Here is a 20,177-nt window from a genome sequence, read left to right as displayed (position 1 = left end):
CCTATCTTTCATTCCTCTGTCTCTCCCTTCCTTCTTCATCTCTGGCCTGTCTACAGGGGACTCGGCGTACTTCCCCGAGGAGTGGGCTGACCACATCAGAGCCTTCCTCCTCTGGACACAGTTAGGCGTTCAGCTGTCTCATCATCCTGACTGAGCTCTGCTGGGTTAGCAACAGACGGGAACTAGAGCAGAGATATATTGAGCCACAATGAGCTGCAGTGTTGTCTACGGGGACAAAAAGGTCCAATATTTCTTTGTCGTTTCGCCCTCCTCCTCTCTCTCCATGTGTCCTTGCTGAACGAAGGCCTCGATGGCTGGACTCAATTTCCTTCCCGCGGAAATGTCCCAGGGCAAGAGCTAGAGAGGAATAGGTCACCTGTGTTTGTGTAATACCTTCACAGACTCTGGTTTCTGTGTTGAGGGCGTATCCTCTGGGACATTCGCACTGGAAGCTGCCAAAAGTGTTGATGCACTGTCCTCCCTGGCACAAGCCTGGCAGCTCCTGGCACTCGTTGATGTCTGCCAGAGAGAGAAAGGAAACACTCAGTGGCACTGTGGGTGGGTGTGTGTTAGCTGTGTGTCTGATGGCATGTTGCCGTCTGACCTTCCAAGATGACGGTGATGGGATTTGGTCTGAAGCCCTCCCCTCCAGGACACAGTGTCTTGTACTCAGCTGGAACACAGAACACAGCACCAAATCACGGTGAGACAACGCACAAATCACAATCAAGGTGGTTTTATTGCAGGATTTGGCAGTAACGGTACGCTGATGTTCAGACATTGAGTTAAGTCACGTGTCCAGTTGGTCAGGTGCCTAAAAAAAGACGTTTCCTGTCGCTCTCTGCTATGCTTTTTTTTTTTCTCCCGATCAGCCATCTCAGATCTCAGAGTTATCCACAGGGCCCAGTGGACCGGACATGACTGCAGCGACTCAGAATTACAAAGCGAAAAAGAAAAAGTTTTTGTTCTCGTCATAGAAGCAAGCATTTCCTTGAGCTGCAAGAGGGTGAGTCATTGCCTGTAATGTTCTGAACCATCTGTTGGCAATTTCAAGTTGAAGTTGCACAGAGCTGTCTCATCTTTACCAGCAACAACAATTACAGCAAACACACACTCATCGCATGACAAGAGCAAGCAGTGTGTAGCCTGTATCTTGGTCGCGCAGCTATATCAGGCCTGATTTACATTGTGGTACACGTCTGTGGTTTGTTTATTTCACATGTTAAAGCTAGTTGTAACAGTGAGAGACAACTTTGAACCACTTCAAGGAACTTCAGGGTAACAGGTGCCAACTGACTGACTGATCGTCTCTGACACACGGTACAAAACAACTAATAAAAGGATCTGACGTTGTTGTTGATCAAAGCTAGCGACCCCCAAATGACTTTACCAGAGGGAGACTTTTAAAACATATTTTTTATCCCCTTTTCAGAAACAGACATTCTAACAGACATGTCTAACTTTTAAGACAGTCTAGAGCATCTGACTCTGTTTGTCACCACCACACTCCTTCAGTTATTGATGAGAGCAACATGAATAACTGAAAAACTTTGGTTTCAAGGCAAGAAAGTACCTGACAAGGTAGCAGACATTTCATCAATTTACTCAAGTATTGGACTTTTTTGCAGTGGCGGTTCTAGACCAGTTTTAATAGGGGGGCCAGGTTGGGGCTGGCTTTTTTGTTAGGGGGCACCTACAACCTGGAAAAAAGGATAAATCCCTCATTCAGACAAAGCAGTGTTTACAATTTCAGCAATTGTGATTGGGTAGTAAACTACTGAGACACTTCATTTCTGCCTTTCCCTTCAGAACAAAATCATTGCAAGAAATCTGTCATTGTATTATTAATGCAGACTCCCTGTCAGGGGGGCCACAGGGGGGTCCAGACTCGGAGTTACAGGGGCACTGGCCCCTGTTGGCCCCCCCCTAGAACCGCCCCTGCTTTTTTGAGTTACTTGCACTTTACTTGAGTATTGACATTTTCCACTAATTCATTCTTCTACTCCACTACAATTTGGAGTTAAATAAAACAGTTAACTTTGGTTAACTTGACGACGTATATAATTAACTAACGATAACATTAAAATAAGGTGTGATATGTGATATGAGGTGGGTGTCACTTGCATTTTATTGTCCTGAATTCTAGATTGTTGATGATGTTGTTGAAGTGCAAGTTGGTGTTAAATATCTTAAACTGCAATGTGTGTCTGCTGTGGTTGCGTTTGCCAGACGGTTGCAACAGACCCAAAGGGAATTTCCAAAAGGAGAACAAACAAAACTAAAACATCAGTACACAGTAAACACAGCACTGAATTTACAATGCGCTGACTCCATAGATTTAGAATATCCATCAGCAATTGATCAGGAGGTGTATCATCCCGCTTTCAAAAGTCCTTTCCACAGAAATAAAAATGCAAAATGACACAGAGTGTAAAAAGAAACGACTGGGCTGACTCACTTGAGTTGACAGAGGGGCATGATTCACATGGATTTCCCCAGCCCTGGCCCAGGGAACAGCAGCAGGACGCTTTGGAAACACCAACTCCGATCTCATTGGAGCAGTCCAAGCTCTCTGATGCGTCTCCTCGGGAACGAACATCGAGGTAGCAGCTTCCAGAGCGAGTGTCTGCGTTCACACACACAGGGTTCAGGTACACAGGCGTGTCTTTGCCTTGGCTTCAGAATGTGTTCTATGATTAGCATTTATCATGAGAACGTGTTGATTCTCACCCACACAGCCCACCCGAGTGGGGTTGAGCTCAAAGTCTGCCGGGCAGTTACAGTGGTAGCTTCCAGGGATGTTGACACACATTCCATTAATGCAGATGGTTGGGTCTGCACATTCATTGACATCTGAGGAAGAAAGACAACGCAACAGTGTTTGAAATGGCTTCACCTCAACAGAGCTATATGAGAGTTTTTCATTTCTTGTTAATTAGTCATTAATTGCCACAACAGGAGACGAACAGTGACTTCTCCTCTGCGAGGATGAGAGCTGTTCGTCTCTTAACGGCTGTTGCTCGACTCTTTTTACACCCTTCCAAGTTTCCTTAGCTCACTGGGGCATAAAGAGAGCATCACTGGGGCTGGCAGCTCGACTGGTGTGTCCACTAGTCTTACCTGTGCAGTTGCCTCCACTCCTGTCCAGCTCATAACCAATGTTACATTCACATCTAAAAAGTCCCGGGATATTCTGGCAGCGTCCGTTGACACAGATGTCAGCAAAGGTACATTCGTCTATGTCTGCAGAAGAGACAGAGGGAGAGAGGTAGAATGATAAAGAGGGGGAGAGAAGGGAGAGGGAGAGAGGCCCAGCTGTGAGGGATTAGTGGATCATGGGATCATGGTGGAAAATTGGCAGCCAGCAATAGGAAGTGAAGGCCGCTCACCTCTGCTAAAGAATGACAGTTCTGGGGCAAAAAAATGCCCAGACAGATCCAGACAGACACACACATACACTAAGAGAGCAGCAGCCAAGGTTATGAAATTGTGCTCTTCCACATCATTAGACTCTGCGCAAGTCATTACTGTCCAGTCCCGCCTGAGTTGATACAGCGAGGACTGGACAGGTTATTTCAGGATGTTTGACACATCAGCAAAATGAGGTCAGTCTGCTCATTCAATTGAATCCAGCAATGTCTTATCACTAGAAGCATGAGTCACATTCGTCTGCTACCAGTCGTACATGTGTTCAGATGTCGACTGTACAGTAGCTCAGCTAAGGATATCATACAAGAGCCCTCAGGCACAATGTTCAATCTTACATCACCTTAAAATTGTATTTCTACCCATGTAAACTGTGCATCCCAATTTAAAATGTGTCTAAAAAGATCTAATGATTACCTTGATAAGGCAAACCTAGATAGCATGTACACATATCCTCAAGGTTATGATTACCGGCGCATGAGGCTTTGTCTTTAACACGAAATGGAATACAATAAAAGACAGTTTCCGGAGCAGAGTATGTCATTTCAGTCAGTGGGATGTCGAGCACTAACCCACGATGATTTCAACGACTCTTTGCACTTAAGGCAAGCAATATTATGTGACTGTGTGTTTCTATGGCTGAAAATAAGCGTTCCCTCCACCCAGTCCATCGTCTTTCTGCATCAGAAAAGCTAAGACCTCAACCTTGTTTCTGAGTTTTAAGAAAGCCAGCTGGCTAACGATCGCAAGACAATGGTATCTAATGTTGGACCTTAACCTGTTGCTTTAGTTTTCAATTCTACACTGTGTGAGATTAGCTTAATACAAATATTTACATACAGTCTACTGTTGGGACGGAAGCAGAATTGTACTGGCAGTTCAAAACTAGCTGCTTTTGTTTTCAATACTAGAGTGTGATATGAGTCAAAATAGCTGAATACTAATATTTACAAGAGAAACTGTACTGGCGCCTAATACTTTAGCTAACATAAACTTAGCTAACCAGCATAAACAAACAGTTTTGACTCACCTACTTTTAGGGCACTCCTTTCTTTTCCTAAAAATCTGAAGCTGCTTTTTAGTAAGACATGTTATTGGGCTACTGTTTCTCACAACGAAATGTGATGTTTAGCAAAAAACACAACATCTTTGACTAAATTGAAGTTGCTGTCAGTCCCTTAGCAATGGCCTCACAGCCAAAACCACTTAGATGCTGCTTCCCATTTCCAAACTGCTATCTCACGAGTTCCATTTGGAGGCAGCATCTGTTTGAAGCACTTGTTTCTCCAAACAGGAAAACAAACAACCTTTCACCAGAGTCGCACCAGACCTTTTCGAATCACTCACACGCATAATTTAGGGTGTGGACACCAGTTCAAAGGGTCTGGAACCACGATAGTCAGGAATGGCAGTGTTGCGTTGCCTTACCCTCGCAGGCCTTGCCGTCAGGAGTGGGGATGAAGCCCATGTCACATTCACAGCGGAAGCCTCCGGGCAGGTTCAGACAGTGGCCGCTCTCACACAGGTTGCCGTTCTCTGCACATTCATCGCTGTCTGTAATGTTGATCACACACAGTCGGTAAACCCAAAATGCATTCATGAACCTTTTAATGAGCAGAAATGTTGTGCAGGATATGGGTTTTGCGTGTGTGACCTGAGCAGTAGAACCCGTCTCCAGAGAATCCCTCCTTGCACGCACAGCGATATGAGCCCATGGTGTTGTGACAGTCGGCATTGTTGCTGCACATGTGTGTCCCATTGGAGCACTCATCCAGGTCTGAAACACAGCAATGTACAAAAGTAATCACATGCACGCAGGAAATAAGGCCAGTAGTTTTCAATATTTTCCTTATTGTTAAAGGTGTACTATGCAGAATTTGTTTCCAACACCTTGGGTTGGTGGCTTGCCAACTCAGAGTGGGACTCAACAAATAATTGATCTAACTGATACCTGATGCATCACAGTATGCAGATTATACTGTATATACTACAGATTACGTCGACTATTTCACTGGACCCACTGAGTGGCGGCACTCCCCCTGAACATTTGAGGTCATCAGCCTTACCTGTGCATTTGAGGCCATTGCCAATCCACCCTGGAGCACAGTTGCATTTGAAGCTGCCGGCCGTGTTGGTGCAGGTGGCGTGTCTGTCACAGTTATGAGCTCCGATCTCACACTCATTGATATCTGGCCAAGAGAAAAACAAATAAGACGCCATGTAAATACAGCAAAAACAGACACTGCTCTGATGGTCTAATGATTTGGGTCTGCATTCTCATTCCAGTGGGGTTCTTGGCATTGCGGACTGAGTTGATGCTTGGTTTGAATTGTATAAAGACAGCAGCAGGAGACGACAGTACTAAGTCTTTCTGGGTCACTGTCTTGATCCATCGCGGGCTGTATTTCAGAGCAGAAGGCAAAGAGACATTCTCATGATCTCTGATACTAATAGCCTTCCTGCAGAGGTTTAATGAGCAGACCCAGTCTCTGGATTTTCATTGTGCAAATCTGTCCAGGGAGCTATAAAAAAAGACTGAGAAGGAGAATGATATCCTAATGCTGAGGCCTTGTTCTGTCTGCTCCGTCTGAACGAGTATTTTTCTGAGGTTATTTTAGGCAAAGATCTCCCTCTTCACCCACAGACCCACAGACGCTGCACCTCTCACATGAGGCTTTTGTAACTGCCCCGTTTTTAATGCTCGTGTTTGCTTTTCTCACCAGCCCAGATGTCAGGTTTGGAAATTTAATCTTTCCAAAATATAATTTCTATAAAAATGTGGTAATGTGCCAACTCTTCAAATAAACATTCCTTCACGGCAAAACCATTATAATTACATCTGAACACTGCCAATGGATGAAATATTGAGGTACTTAGTAGATACCATGTGGTTGTAAAAATACCTCTGTATATGGGCTAACCTATTGTATGTGGTCCTAGATTCTAATAAATGAACAACAACAATTAATGAGAATAATTAAATTTGCTACTATAAAAATCTGCCCTGCCAATAAAGCTGTTTACATCCTGTAGGGTGTAACCAGTGAGGATCTCCATGACGCAGCTGGTTCGTGGTGAGATGCTGCGAACGTGACTCTCGTTCCTCGGGCAGCTCTGACACGATCAACAACATGGCACCGCGGAAAAAGCCCGTATGGGCCTACGAAAACGATGAATGCTAATCTGAGCCCAAAAAACTCAGTGTGGCTCTGACCAACATCATACCTGGCCCGAGCCTGATGACTGAGTGTTTCAGCTTTGATATCTGGCTCTGCATGTGTGTTTGCATGCGCGTGTGTCCTCCACATCAAGGGAAGCCATGTCATGAACTCGATCAAGATGTTAGGACTTATCAGCCAATGAGACACACTCCTGTCTGTGTGTGTCTGTCCTTGTGAGGGTAGTAATTCAAAACACTGTCAATTAGAGATTAGTGCTGCTGGTTTATAGTCTTCCTGAGCAGAGGGTACGGTATATTTACACTACATTTGATGACGGGGTTAATATGAGGGCTGAGAGCAAACGAATCTCCCTGGATTACAGACGGAATTGAAGACAATTTCCCGCAAGCCTTTGATGACAGAGCGAGCACAACAAACACACACACACACATCCATCAACACATTCATGTGGAAATGTAAAATGCAAACAGGGCTTGTTGCATGCAAGAAGCGTGTCAGCAGTCACAGCTGGTGTCAAAGAAGAGGCTTGATTTAACGAGAGCTAATGTTTGACAGATGAAGGGCAAAAAAGGATAAAAGGGATCGCAGAGAATTACACATCTGCCTGTGTAGCTGTCTCACAGTTTTTATGTCTGCCTGATTGCCCATTTGTCAGCTGCCCGTCTCGCTACAACTCTAAATGTCTTCAAATGTTGATTGAGTCAACAGCAATGACAGAGACTGGTACATAACACCATGAGTTTGCTAACATTAGCTGTGAGACAACACAAACTGTTGGTCCCACCAGACCAAGCAGAACCTGATAAAATGAGATGATGTGACCAAATGCTAAGTGTCAATACTGTGAGACCATGATGAATGGAAACGTATAGGCTAGACTTACAGAAACACAAGCGGAGAAGATTCAGTGAACCAACGCAGTAATGTCAGTTAGGCTCCACTAAACATCTACCTAAAGTTTGCTAACGATAGCTAATAGCCACCATGAGCTAATGGTCAGACTATTGGCCACAAATATCAATGGCAGGACAACGTTAACCATATGAAATGTAGTGTAATAGTAGCCCAAGCATAGAAAAGTCATTGTTGTAGCAAACTTGCTAAGTAATGCCAGTTACACAAAAATATCTATCTAAAGTTTAGCATCAGCCAACATTAGCTCAAAGCAGAACCCCGACAGAAAATGTTAAAGACAGATTATTTGGCCAATAACTGTCAATACTTAGCGGATGTTGGGTAATGCTAGCATTAGCTAACATCAGCCAACATAAGCGGCCGGCCATAGGAGACCTAATAAGACTGTGGAAGTGCAACCCCTGAGTCCACTGGACTGACCGAGGGTGTGTTGTATTGCTTTGGAATTTTTCTTATTCATTGTATTCATTTCTAAGAGGAAGACTGTGTAATTTTGTTGTTTTTATAGTTACTGTCTTTATCACAAATTCTTTGACTATTTTTCCACGTCGCTTAAAGATTATAAGTCAACACACTCAATCCTTCTCCCTGATCCTCTCTTTTTAACGCTGACACTCCACCAGCCTTGTAACATCCACCAGTACATCTCCACCCAGTCCTAACTTTCCAATACACACGCAAAGACACAAGAGTGTTGAAATGTACGTACACAATACTTACACCCTGCCCCTTAGTTGTTGTGGAATAAAAAAGGGAAGTAATTCTTGTGGGAGCCTCATCAACAGCTGGATCAGATCTGGGCTTGAGAGCACCACTATCTCATTAACACACACACGCAAGCAGATTTAGTCCACGCATACCAATGCGGACGCGTAAGGCAATTCAACAATGACAACCAATTTCTTATGCATTTTTCGTATGAATATATCGGAAAGGGCTCCGTTCCAAAAAGAGTAGCGGGGTTTGTTCACTTGTCCATAACAAGACATCCTGCCTGCCTGCCTGAGAGGAATTAGTGTCTTGAGTCCTTGGTATTCTGGGGCTGAAATTCCAAGCCTGTGAATCAGACCCGGCTGCTTTACTGCAACTCCAGCTTTCTCAAAACAAGGAAAATGGACATTTTAATCGGATTAGAATGAGCAGGAGTGTGTATGAGTAAGTTAGTGAGCTTGACTCATACTTGAGACCGACCTGTTTATTTGTGTCTGAAGAGAGACGTGCTGCTGCAGTTTGAGTGTCTGATTCATTTCGATCACTGATATGAGGTCAAATAAGATCACTGGCCAAACTCAATCCTGAACTTTTAAGTGGCCATATAAATCAGACTTAACTGTGGCTGGACAAGGAGTGAGCCTCAACTTGCGAAAGGAGTCTACCGGCCGGATGGGCTTTGTATTTATGTGTTCTGGAGCTGTTTCAGGTGATTACGTGCTGCAGAACCAGTCCAAGCATCACGTAATGTTTAAGTGACCTTAATGAAAGAGCAACAAAGGAATAAACAAAGGTGCAATGTGATGCATGCATCTGACAGAAGATAGTGATCTCACTGCTCCTGCTGCCGTTGCTGTTCGAGCATGTGAGTGTGTGTTTGCAAGCGTGTTTCTCATCAAGTCAGACAGGAGCTCTTGAATGAGGGTGAGTAATGTCCGAGCGGCTCCTGGTTAGCCAACGCAGCCCCTCATTTCTCACCTCTCTCTTCGACTTTGCTTTCGCTCCTAACGCGTTCAACTAAACCACTCGCTCACACACACACGTGTCTCCTTCACCACTTAATCAGCAGCAGCAGCCCCGACACTGACTCACCGCCCTTTCACTCCCATCCGCGTTCCTCCGCTGACAGGACATTTTGTTGTGGGCTCACGTGTGTGTTTGTCTCGCTCACCTGTGCAGCCTGTGGTTCCCTTGCGTACAGAGTATCCCAGCTCACAGTGACAGATGAAGGATCCCTTGGTGTTCTCACAGTTCCCGCTCAGACAGATGTTTGGGTTCAGCTCACACTCATCCACATCTAGACGTGGAGGGAAAAGAGGGTGAAACAGTGAGAGAGCAAGAATGTTAATTTGCTAAACACGACCACAATAAATGAAAAGTTTATGACGATAAATGAAACTGAATGAGCTGCTGTTGATTCTGCCTGCCAAGCACGTTTTAATACGCTGTGATATATGCAAGTAAGTCACAGAAGAATGACATCATGCGCTATATTAAGGCTTTAAAATGTGTTTACTTTTAATAAATACAGCAGTAACAGAGTGTGTGTTTGTGCAGACGCATTTAGAAAGCCAGTTCATCATTGATGTCAGGTTTTTGTTTTCTCACTCAGTGGAACCAGACATCTAAATGTCACGCATTCCTCGCTGCTCAACCCAACTACCACAATGTTCACTGTCTAATAAATCAACACAAACAACATCACCCTCTGTTCTCTCACACACAGACTCATAGATGTGAGTCATTAAGTCTGATTCTCATGACTCACACGTTGGATGCGCCTAAAGTTGATCATTACGTTGTTTTTAGTAATTCTCTGAGAACTGGAACTAATTAGTGCCGAGCTGCAGAGGGTGTAGCTGCAGTGTTTTTATTTTGAGCATTAAGAAGTGAATCCATTACCTAGGCAGGTCTTCATATCTTCAGATGACATGAAACCGTCGAAGCACAGGCACTGGTACGTCCCGGGGGTGTTGGTACACTGGCCTCCATCGCAGATATCTGGGCTTTCCTCACACTCGTCAATATCTGAGGATTGAAAACAGGGAGGCAAATCAAAAATGAAATGGGAGCAGACGAATTGGAGAGAACACATCGGCATATTTATCTCTCCTATACAAGGTGGAACACAGAGCAAAACCAAAGTATCTGGTGTACATTTACTTCTTCACTCATAAATCACCAAGGTCAACTGAGGATAGACTTTGTGCAAAGAGTGAAATTCATGCTGAGAAGTGATGGAGTGATTTTCAGCTCTTCTTCTGAATAAATTACACTGAAATTACCCTTGTTCTGCCTTGATCGCTGCCTGTATATCTGTGTTGGGTAACCAGAGGAATATAGGTCACCAGAGTCAACATGACAGTGGGCTCAACAACACATGAAGCCTACGGTCATGGTAAAAAACAAAAAACCCTCAACAAGAAAAGTGCCAGCAAACTTTACCAGATGAATAAATAAGCACCATCATTATTTGGTAACATCTTGAAGCAAGTTAATGAACAGTCTTTAAACTGGGTCTTTTTCCCTACAGGCCAGGGATTCTTTCTTTGAACACATTATTTTTTGCTTTTAAAGGGATTTTAAAATTTAGCCCCAAATCTTCCCTGTAGAGCGAGTCTGCCTTCTCTTGGATATAATTGAAGTGGCACTCAAAATAATGATCTGGTTACTCCACAGAGGATAATCCACAGAGTTTCATTTAGGAACTTTTTCCTTACCATACACTGCGCTAAAGGAAATTAGCGTTCACTCATGGGCAACTAGCACTGAGCTAACTAAGCAAGCCAACACTGCTGTTCTGCCATGAGGACGCCGTGAATGTTTACATCCTGTACTGTCCTGTACTGCACACTTCCTTCTGCTTAGCTACTTGAAACTGCTCACAACAAGGCTATGGATTATTTTGAGTAACCAGGTCATGATTTCTGGAAAGAGGCATTGCTGTTGAGTCTTTCAAAAGCATTTTTTTTTTGCTGCTTTGAGCACCTGAAGCCGACCGCCATCAAGCTCCAATATATTGGAGAGAAGACAGCCAATATCTCTTATCTAGATAGATATATAGCACTACATGAAAGATGGAAAAATGTGTTTTTGATGATGTGGTGAACTGTCCCTTTTAATGAGGTTTCTGTAAAAAGCAGTATTTGAATAGATACTGTACTACAATTCTTTAAACATCTATAGAAAATGTTATGACCAGCGAATTATAGAAAGGCAGTTTTTCCTTAGTCACCACATCTTGACATCTTGCCTACTGTGTAAAACATAATAAGAGACACAGGATAAGATACTCATTAACACAGAATGACAGAAAGGGAGAGAGAATATAAAGCTTCTTACCGGTGCAGCTTCTGAGGTCTGGCATCAGGGCGTATCCACTGTGGCAGCTGCACTCATAGCTTCCCTCTGAGTTGGTGCAGAAAGTCTCACAGCCACCGTTCTCAATGGTACACTCGTCGATGTCTGAGAGGCAGAAAAACACACGGCTCAATGCCTAAATACTTCCTCCACTTCACCTTCAGGTTGCTTCAATAGAAACAAAAACAATACATCTGAAAGGAAACAGTCTGAAAGGTGTTCAGGGCTCACCAACACACTCCAGTCTGTTCTCTGTGGATTTGTATCCCGTGTCACAGGTACACTGGTAGCGGCCGATCATGTTGACACATTGGCCGTTCCTGCACAGCCTGTCGCTCAAGTCACATTCATTGATGTCTGTGAAAGAGAAAGCAATGATCAAATTCCAAACCGCACCGTTATTAAAAACAAAATGTAAAGCTGAAGCGGCGTGGGCGGGTAAATGGAACAAGTCACATGCTCTTAAACGTCAATCACTTGCCATCGAGCAAGGCAACACTAATTCATGTATTTTCATCATAACTTAAGCTGTTCGTTATTTTCTTAATTTATTGATTCACTCTTTGTTCAATAAAATGAAAATACGTTTTAAAAGTGACAAATTCAAGTTCCTTGTTTTGTCTGACCAACAGTCCAAAACCGAATGATTTTCAGTTAAACATTACAGAAAAATGACCAAAAAAAACAACGAAACTCCAAAAGCTATTAACATTGAGAAAGCAGAACAAGTTCAGCTCCACACGAACACCTAACTGCACAATTAGAGCTCTAACAGAGCATTAATCACTCTCCAACTGACAGATGTTTTATGATGGAATCAAGGCCAACTGCTGGTAAAAGGACATTTTTCACTGATGAATCTGACACCTCGAAACACACTTAAACACACCCATCTGTATGATAATTCGCTTTACAACTGAAGTTTATTATCGTTTCAGCACTCGGTGTTACTTCACCAGAGATAATGAAGGGAAGAGCTCTCAGAAGGGACGAGGTGGGCAGCGTTCAGTTCTGCTTTCATTGTTTTTATTCCTCTGGGTGGTAAAAAGGAAAATAAATGAGCTTAAAGGGCAGAAATTGAGCATTAGATCATGGACTAAATCCTTCACACTCTACATGAGGTCATCAGAATTACACCCAGTGAATAATGCACAATCAGCTCTTTTAACTACACATGGGACTAAGATTAAAGACAGCAGCGGAGAAGTCAGGAGAAAGTGAAAGAATGCGCTGTTGCCAACATATTTTAGCATAAAGGGCATTTTACAGAATGAGTAACAAAACAGCCTATACACAATACAAGGTGGCTGAGTCTATGTCATTTATCCAATGAGAACTAGGCCAATATAAACCTCTAAAAGAGGCTGCATCTAGAAAAGAGAAATTTCAGAATCAAACAAAACAAAAACAGCTTCTTCATTTTTTGATATTTTCTGTTTCGGAGTGCCTGGAACAGTCATGTGTCTCACAAAGTGTTGAACCTCGCCCCATCCTTTGCTTGTGAACGACTGAGCCTCTCGAGGATGTTGTTTTGTTTCTCCTGTCTCAATTTGTTTGAAACATGTTGCTGGCATCACATTTAGAATGATCATACATCAACACAATGAAGCAGATGAGGTTAACATTAAACATACTGTCTTTGTACTGTTTTAAACTGAGTAAAGGTGATCACACATTCTGTTTAATCTATGTTTGACACAGCCACACAGCTTTTTTTAAAACCATGCTTTACATTTTAAGGCACAAAAATGTAAAAAAAAGTCTTTTGCTACGTAACTGCAAAAACTCTCTAATACTAAAAATCCTCTTTCATTTCCAGAGGATTTTCTCTCCAAGTGGACCCTTCTTAACGCACACGTGTCAACAATCACACTCGTCTAAAGTTCATATCAGCTCCTCTATCGATCAAAGAACATTCATCCCACATATACACAGACCTGACTGGCTCACTCCCACAGAGCCCCAGTGAGCCCACACACGGAGGCAGATGGAGGGACGACCCTCCCCTGTCCTTCAAACTGTGACAGCATCTTCTATTACTTTACTTACTTTCACTCTTTTTGTCTTTCTGTCATCTCTCGGGAGTTGTAACTACACTCTGACACACAGATTTGTCCAAAAGAAAGAAAAAGCGACCTCATCACTCACCTAAACAGGCCGACCCATCGGGTGCGATCTCGTGTCCTTCGGGGCAAATGCACTGGAAGCTGCCCTCAGTGTTGGCACATTCACCTCCACGGCAGAGCAGAGGGTTCCTCTCACACTCATCGATGTCTGATGGACGAAGAACACACACATGTACATTACACATAGAGATATTCAGTGTTAGGGTTCAGCCTCGGCCTCTTCCGATGAAGCCCACTGGATCGATTTATCCAAAAGTTTGCTAAACACTGACCTGCAAACTCGTGTCACTCCAGTTTAAGAGAGAGTGGAGGAACGGCAGGAAGCAGGAAGCACACAAATGTTTTAAATGAAATGTTGGTATCGCTCCAAAATAAAGAAGCTTTATTTATGTGCATGGAACACAAACTATTGAATAAGTAGTTTTCTTATTTTTGCCCGTTGAATGTATACATTTTTGAAAGCATTGTACAATTTATGACAATTTATTGACGCTTTCTGCAGTTAACACATTATCGGTATTGACATCAGCCAAAATGAGTTGGAAAATATCAGCATATCATATATAGGCAATAATCCAGCGTCACGTATCCCTAGTTTATATCCACATTTATATATCTGTGTAAGGAAAGAATACAAGCTGCAGCTCCATGTCTGGTAGTGATGGAAAGCATCCAGATTGACGGTAACAAAGATGAAAATCTAAATAAAAATGTGATTTTTACTTATTTATTTTTGTTAGCCTGCTAGCCCAGTCAGTACAGCCTATGATTGCATGTGGGCAGGGTTGCAATCATTTCCATTTCCAGCGCAGCTGCATTTTTTTGCCACAGCGTGCAAGTTAATTTTGTCTCGCCAATTTTGGTCTAATGGCGGCTTTAAGCCAACGAAAGTATTGAGACTCTCCATTTTTCTGTGTACGATTTTCCCAAGAATAAAAAGAAGGAATCAAACGGCGTCAAAGGCAGACCAGAACAGAAATAGAGCATTAAGTATTTTCACAGATGGGCGAACATTAGGACTCGTAGCTGCATGTAAAAATCATTTTGCTGGGCAGCTGATTGCGTGTTGCTCACATACAGGTCAAGTATGTAATAAAGAACAATTATCTTTAAGACTTTGTGGGGCAGTTTTGCGAAGTGATTGTGACGACAGTTGGGCAGAAAACTCTAGACTCTTTCAACACCCCGCTGGGGTTTAAATAAAGTCAGTTAAATTCTCCTTCTCTCTAACAAATACACATACATGCACACAGCCTGGAAATTTCACATTACATCAGCCGTCTAAACAGAGAGGTCCAAGTCTGGCATGTTAGCCTAAGCACCTCATCCAGAGCTTATGGCCCAAAAGGGAGCGTGGAGGAGATGGCTGGGTTGTGATTGGGACTGGGGTTATGTGGCAGGCCTCCTCTATACTTCATAGACTGGCAAAGCTCTCTGCTCTCAGATGCTACCACTATAACAAGGTGTGCAAAAGAGTTGTTACGGAGATCAAGTTTCTCGCTCGTGTCCACGCAGACTAAACGATTTCATATGAAAGAGTTCTGTCTCTGCATGTAACTCCGCAAAATCATGCCAAGCTGAAGAGGTGAGTCTATGTATGTATTTGTAGTGTCTGCAGGTGCTGCTGTGCGAGGATTCGTCACTCACCCATGCAGTTCTTCATCATCATGAAGCCGCTCTCGTAACCTTCGAAGCACTCGCATTCAAAATCTCCTGGCGTGTTGACACACCTGCCCTGTCCACACAGGTCCGGGGAGATGCGGCACTCATCGATGTCTAAAGGAAAGGAATCCAACAGAATTCTCTTTTAAACTGCAATTCAAGAAAATCATATTAAGAACTACCTGTATTTATCATAACTATAATATAGATCTGTAAATAAAAAACATAATAAAACATTTGTTTTCATCAAGATTTTCAATTCAGTAACAGTGATTCAACACAGGAGGTTTAAACTGATAAGATCAGGAGTACAAAGCACTGATGCCAAGTAATGCAATATAAGTGCAAGGCAAACAAAGCATAAAAGCACAAAATATTTAACGAGAGGTTACTACATGAAAGAAAGACCATAAAATAAGATTAGGAGGTGAATTTAAGCATGATTTAGGCAGCCCTGGCCTGTCTTCCAAAGTCTGATGCTACAGGCCTGATCCCTTTTGAATTTAATCCACATTTTGAAGTGCTTAACAAAAAGACTTTGGGCTAAGATTGAACTCATACAGGGTTAAAAGGTTCCTGATATCACTTACTTAAGTAAGAGCCTCTAAATCATTGCAGAAAAAAAAGCCATAGCACTGGCATTTAAACCAAAAACGGTGTGTGCGCATTTCAACAAAGCAGTAATGTAGCTAACCAGACAACAGGGACCAGCTCCAACAGGTCCGGAGCAGCCAGACTGCCATTAGACTGAATGAGCTGAATGTAGGCACCGGCTTCACACCACTTTACTGTAATTAGTGCTGGCACAGGGATTCAGAATGGGGGACTGATGAACGGTTCAACTGAGATATTGTCGTAGCTGATGTTGAGCAAACATTCCAGCCAAAGAAAGCAGCTCCACGTGAATCAGCTCATACATCAATGCCAGCATGTTACCAGCTGATTCCTGAAGCTCTTCTAATTAAAAATCAATCTTTGTAGTCATTGAAAGGAAGGTGAAATGTTTGATCATTTTAGTTCTATGTGAGGAAATAACAGTTTTGATGAAATTGCATAGATATCTACTGAAGTTAGCATGCTAACCAGCTAGCCCTGGCCCATCTCGGCCTAAAGCTCCTGTACCTGTCCTTTGTTCAAATTCCATGCGGCTAGCTACAAAGCTAACTGAGCTAACTAGCTAATGGCAATCAGAAAATAGTGAAATATGTCCAGTACAAGTTTCCAGAGCCATAAGTGGCATCTTTCAACTGAAGAAGAAATGTCTGAAAGCCTTTTATTGATCTTAAAGGCTGCAAATCTGAAAAAAAAAAAATGGCAAAACTGGAAAATCCATAGATCAGACTTTATTTTTGCTGATATTATATGGTACGGAAAAGATCTGAATTGAAGTTTTCACTGTTTTTGTTTATAATTTGTCACAAATCTCAAAATTAGGGATTTCAGACAAAATAAATGGATGATAATTGCAAACAGTAAGTTTGAAAGTTTAAAAAGGGGAAAAAAACAAGAAGCTGGACCAGCAGGTGTTTCACATTTTTGCTTGATATGTGACTAATAAAATAAATCATTGAATCCGATTCATCTGAACGACTGATTGTTTCAGCGCTACTCACCAGTGCAGTTCCTCTCATCAGAGTCCAGAGCGTAGCCGTTATCACAGCGACAACGGAAGCTGCCGATGGTGTTTCTACACCTTCCATTTGAGCACAGGGAGTTTATCATCCTGCATTCATTTATATCTACGGTAAAGAGCAGAGCGACAAAGACCGGTGAGGGGCATTCATGAAACAACACAGGCGGTCTATGCAGTCTGTGGACGGTACAGTACCTTTGAGGAAGGGTCTGCCGTTGATGAAGTCACCCCTGTGCGAGAAGCCTTGACCACGGGGACACAGCTGGGTGTACTCTGGAGAGCCCTTTTCTGGACATTCGTCACATTCAGGGCCCCAGGCGACACCCACTGAGCAGCAGCAGGCGTCCACGCGGTGCTTTCCTGGGACGGGAGCCCCACAGCGCTCGTCCTCATGGGTGAGGTAACACTGCTCCGTACGCAGGTCTGAAAGTCACCAACAAAGTAGAATATCAAGTGGTTGATTGGAAGGCTGAAAAAAACATGAAGATGACATCAATACCACTGCATATTCACAGTACCCACCAATGCACGTCCTGCCGCTGACGTCAACAGTCATTCCTGGAGGGCACTGGCAGAAAAAGGAGCCTGGTGTGTTGATGCACTTGCCATTGATACACACTCCGGGAAACACTTGACATTCATCCACATCTGACAGTCGGTAGAGAAAACAACAACATCAAGAACAGGTCCAGAGTTTCATATTATTCTGATGAACTGAACATTTTAATGTGTGGGTCTACGTGGCCTCAGACGGAGCCTCACCTTCACAGTTATTTCCTCTGACTCTAGCAAAGCCTTTCCCACAGATTGGATCTGAAAAAGGAGAATGCAACATCGGTCAAAGCAGTTTCATAAATTAAGACGTGGTTCACTAAAATGGTGCGTGAAGATCGTCCCACCTTTTTCACATTTGGCACAGGGGCTGTTCCAGGCTTCTCCCAGTGTGGCGCAGCAGTGGGACTTCAGTGTCGCCCCGTTGATGTTGACCTCACAGCGATTATTGACTATCTTCAGCCAGCAGGTACTCTTAGTAGTCTCTGTGTTTGAAACAAGCCTCACAGTTATAGCTCAACATTCAGTTAAGTGAAAAAGATGTGAGTCAACATGTTCTTTGATCCCAAATATGCATTTCATGAGAGAATCTTACATTCAAAGGCTCATTTTCAGGTTAATACTTTTATTTTGGGTTTCGACTAGTAAATGTTTACATTTAATCTTCAAAAAATATTTAAAAAATTCTCATACTGCCCATTGCTGCAGCCCCTCTATTCACCCTCTGTCTGAATGCTCTGTTTTCTCTGATTGGTCAGCTCTGACAGGCCTGAGCAGGCACCACCCGTCATGTTTCCCCCTCAGCTCTGCCATTGTTTTTGCAACCACGGCCGTGCCTGAGGCGTGGCTGAGGGCAGTGACTGTATAGTTGTGACATCACAACCTTACGGAAGTTGTGACGGCTCGTTTAAAGGCACAGTTTCTGAATACGGGCTCTCCATGGCCTGAGAGTTTTGATACCTATCTAAAGTGTCTAAATAGCTGCTGAAATCTGACTTTCTACAATATGGGACCTTTAATTAATTTTCATAGCTGCTCTAAAATAAAAGAGATGCTATTGATACTATTAACAGGGTTCGTACACATTTTTCAAGGTCAAATTCAAGCACTTTTCAAGCACTTTTAAGGGTCATTTACAAAATTTTCCAGCACCTTATCGCTGGGATAAAATACATATCTACAGGAATATATATACTCATGATTATTTTTTCACTTTTTATCACAATAACGTACATTGTATTATGCTGTAAACATCTAAAATGATGTTTCATGATAGCAAAAACTTTAAAATTAAAGGAGAACACAAAGTTTTTTATCCTAAAAAATGGAAACCACTTGGCGTTCTTCAGGACAAAGAGAGACCTGAGAGCACCCTGTAATTTTCTTTTTTGACATACACTTTTATAAGCTTTTCGCTTATTTATCAAAGTTTATTAATATCAAACGTGTCATCAGTCCAAATTGCATCAAATTCACCTTCTCCTCAGCCATCCTTCTCTATTGCTACCAGGCTGCATGTGTGATGATACACACACACACACTGATTTTATTTCTCCTTGTAATAAGAAAACTATCCAGTCTGATCCCAATGTTGCCAAGACACAGATATATAATGTCAAGCACTTTCAAGCACTTAAGCTAAAATCCAAGCACTTTTCAGACCTTGAAAACACAACATTGAAATTCAAGCACTTTCAAGGAATTCAAGCACCCATATGAACCCTGTATTAAATATGATTGGATCTAATAAGGTTTTGAGGTTTTGTTTCATATATTTTTCAAACTATTACCTCGGTATGCGTTCAGGTTTTAGCCATTCTAGTTTCTACACTGAATAATTTTGCCACTTAAATCAAATCCAAACAACACAGTGATCACTTACCTATACACTCCAGCCCAGAGCTGTCCACTGAACTGCCCGATGAACACAAGCACACAAAGGACCCTAGGCTGTTCCGACAATCTCCATTAATACAGGGGCTGGACTTACACTCATCCACATCTGTGGGAGACAAAAACAAACACCAGGTTTTCCATCTCGTATCAATCTGATATAGCAGATGGAACATGCAGTGATGAAGTGATAATGTACTCTTGGACAGGATGAACCAGTCTCTGACCTTGGCAGATATCGGCCTCAGGATCAAAGACGTATCCTTTGGGACACTGACAGGTGAAGCTGCCTGGTGTGTTCCTGCACAGACCGTTATCACACAGCAGCCTGTTCATCAGACACTCATCGATATCTGAGGAAAAACACATACAGAGAGACGTGATGACTTTCTTCACACTGGCTTTTGAAATGAGGGCTAGCTTAGTTTAATTAATCCAAATGAGCCGTTAACCTACCGATACAGTTTTTGCCAGTCAGGTCGACCTCAAAGCCTTCATTGCAGGTGCATTTGTATGTTCTCAACATGTTCTCACACACCCCATTCTGGCAGATGTCAGGGTCGAGGGCGCACTCGTTAATATCTGAGAAGGTAAAGAAACACCTGTTGAACATCACAGCAGGAACAAAACCGAAGTAATAACCGCAGTTTTAAAGTTCCCTCCGGTCAAAAATGTGTTTTAATTCTTGAGAAAGATTTACATGTAGAGTTTGGTCTT

The 20,177-nt window shown here is 42.8% G+C and overlaps 1 protein-coding gene across 1 annotated transcript in view; it reads right to left on the bottom strand.

Annotated features, from left to right (window-relative positions):
* fbn1 (fibrillin 1) overlaps positions 1–20,177 on the bottom strand; it is a 76,475-nt gene that overhangs the window by 27,186 nt on the left and 29,112 nt on the right. Inside the window, exons 19-40 of the mRNA XM_030414593.1 lie at positions 19,917–20,042; positions 19,688–19,813; positions 19,450–19,569; positions 17,915–18,052; positions 17,778–17,828; positions 17,538–17,663; positions 17,211–17,438; positions 16,996–17,121; positions 15,368–15,496; positions 13,743–13,868; positions 11,826–11,951; positions 11,577–11,699; positions 10,137–10,262; positions 9,406–9,531; positions 5,493–5,615; positions 5,081–5,203; positions 4,855–4,980; positions 3,121–3,243; positions 2,731–2,853; positions 2,459–2,626; positions 605–673; positions 394–519 (exon numbers count right to left, since the gene is read on the bottom strand). Of these exons, the coding sequence (XP_030270453.1) occupies positions 394–519; positions 605–673; positions 2,459–2,626; positions 2,731–2,853; positions 3,121–3,243; positions 4,855–4,980; positions 5,081–5,203; positions 5,493–5,615; positions 9,406–9,531; positions 10,137–10,262; positions 11,577–11,699; positions 11,826–11,951; positions 13,743–13,868; positions 15,368–15,496; positions 16,996–17,121; positions 17,211–17,438; positions 17,538–17,663; positions 17,778–17,828; positions 17,915–18,052; positions 19,450–19,569; positions 19,688–19,813; positions 19,917–20,042 (2,778 nt within the window). The remainder of the gene's footprint in view (positions 1–393; positions 520–604; positions 674–2,458; positions 2,627–2,730; positions 2,854–3,120; positions 3,244–4,854; positions 4,981–5,080; positions 5,204–5,492; positions 5,616–9,405; positions 9,532–10,136; positions 10,263–11,576; positions 11,700–11,825; positions 11,952–13,742; positions 13,869–15,367; positions 15,497–16,995; positions 17,122–17,210; positions 17,439–17,537; positions 17,664–17,777; positions 17,829–17,914; positions 18,053–19,449; positions 19,570–19,687; positions 19,814–19,916; positions 20,043–20,177) is intronic.

Source organism: Sparus aurata, chromosome 4, assembly GCF_900880675.1.
Source record: "Sparus aurata chromosome 4, fSpaAur1.1, whole genome shotgun sequence".
Lineage (NCBI taxonomy): Eukaryota > Metazoa > Chordata > Actinopteri > Spariformes > Sparidae > Sparus > Sparus aurata.
Note: the sequence above shows the minus strand (reverse complement) of the source record. Positions and strands in the feature narration are given on the sequence as shown.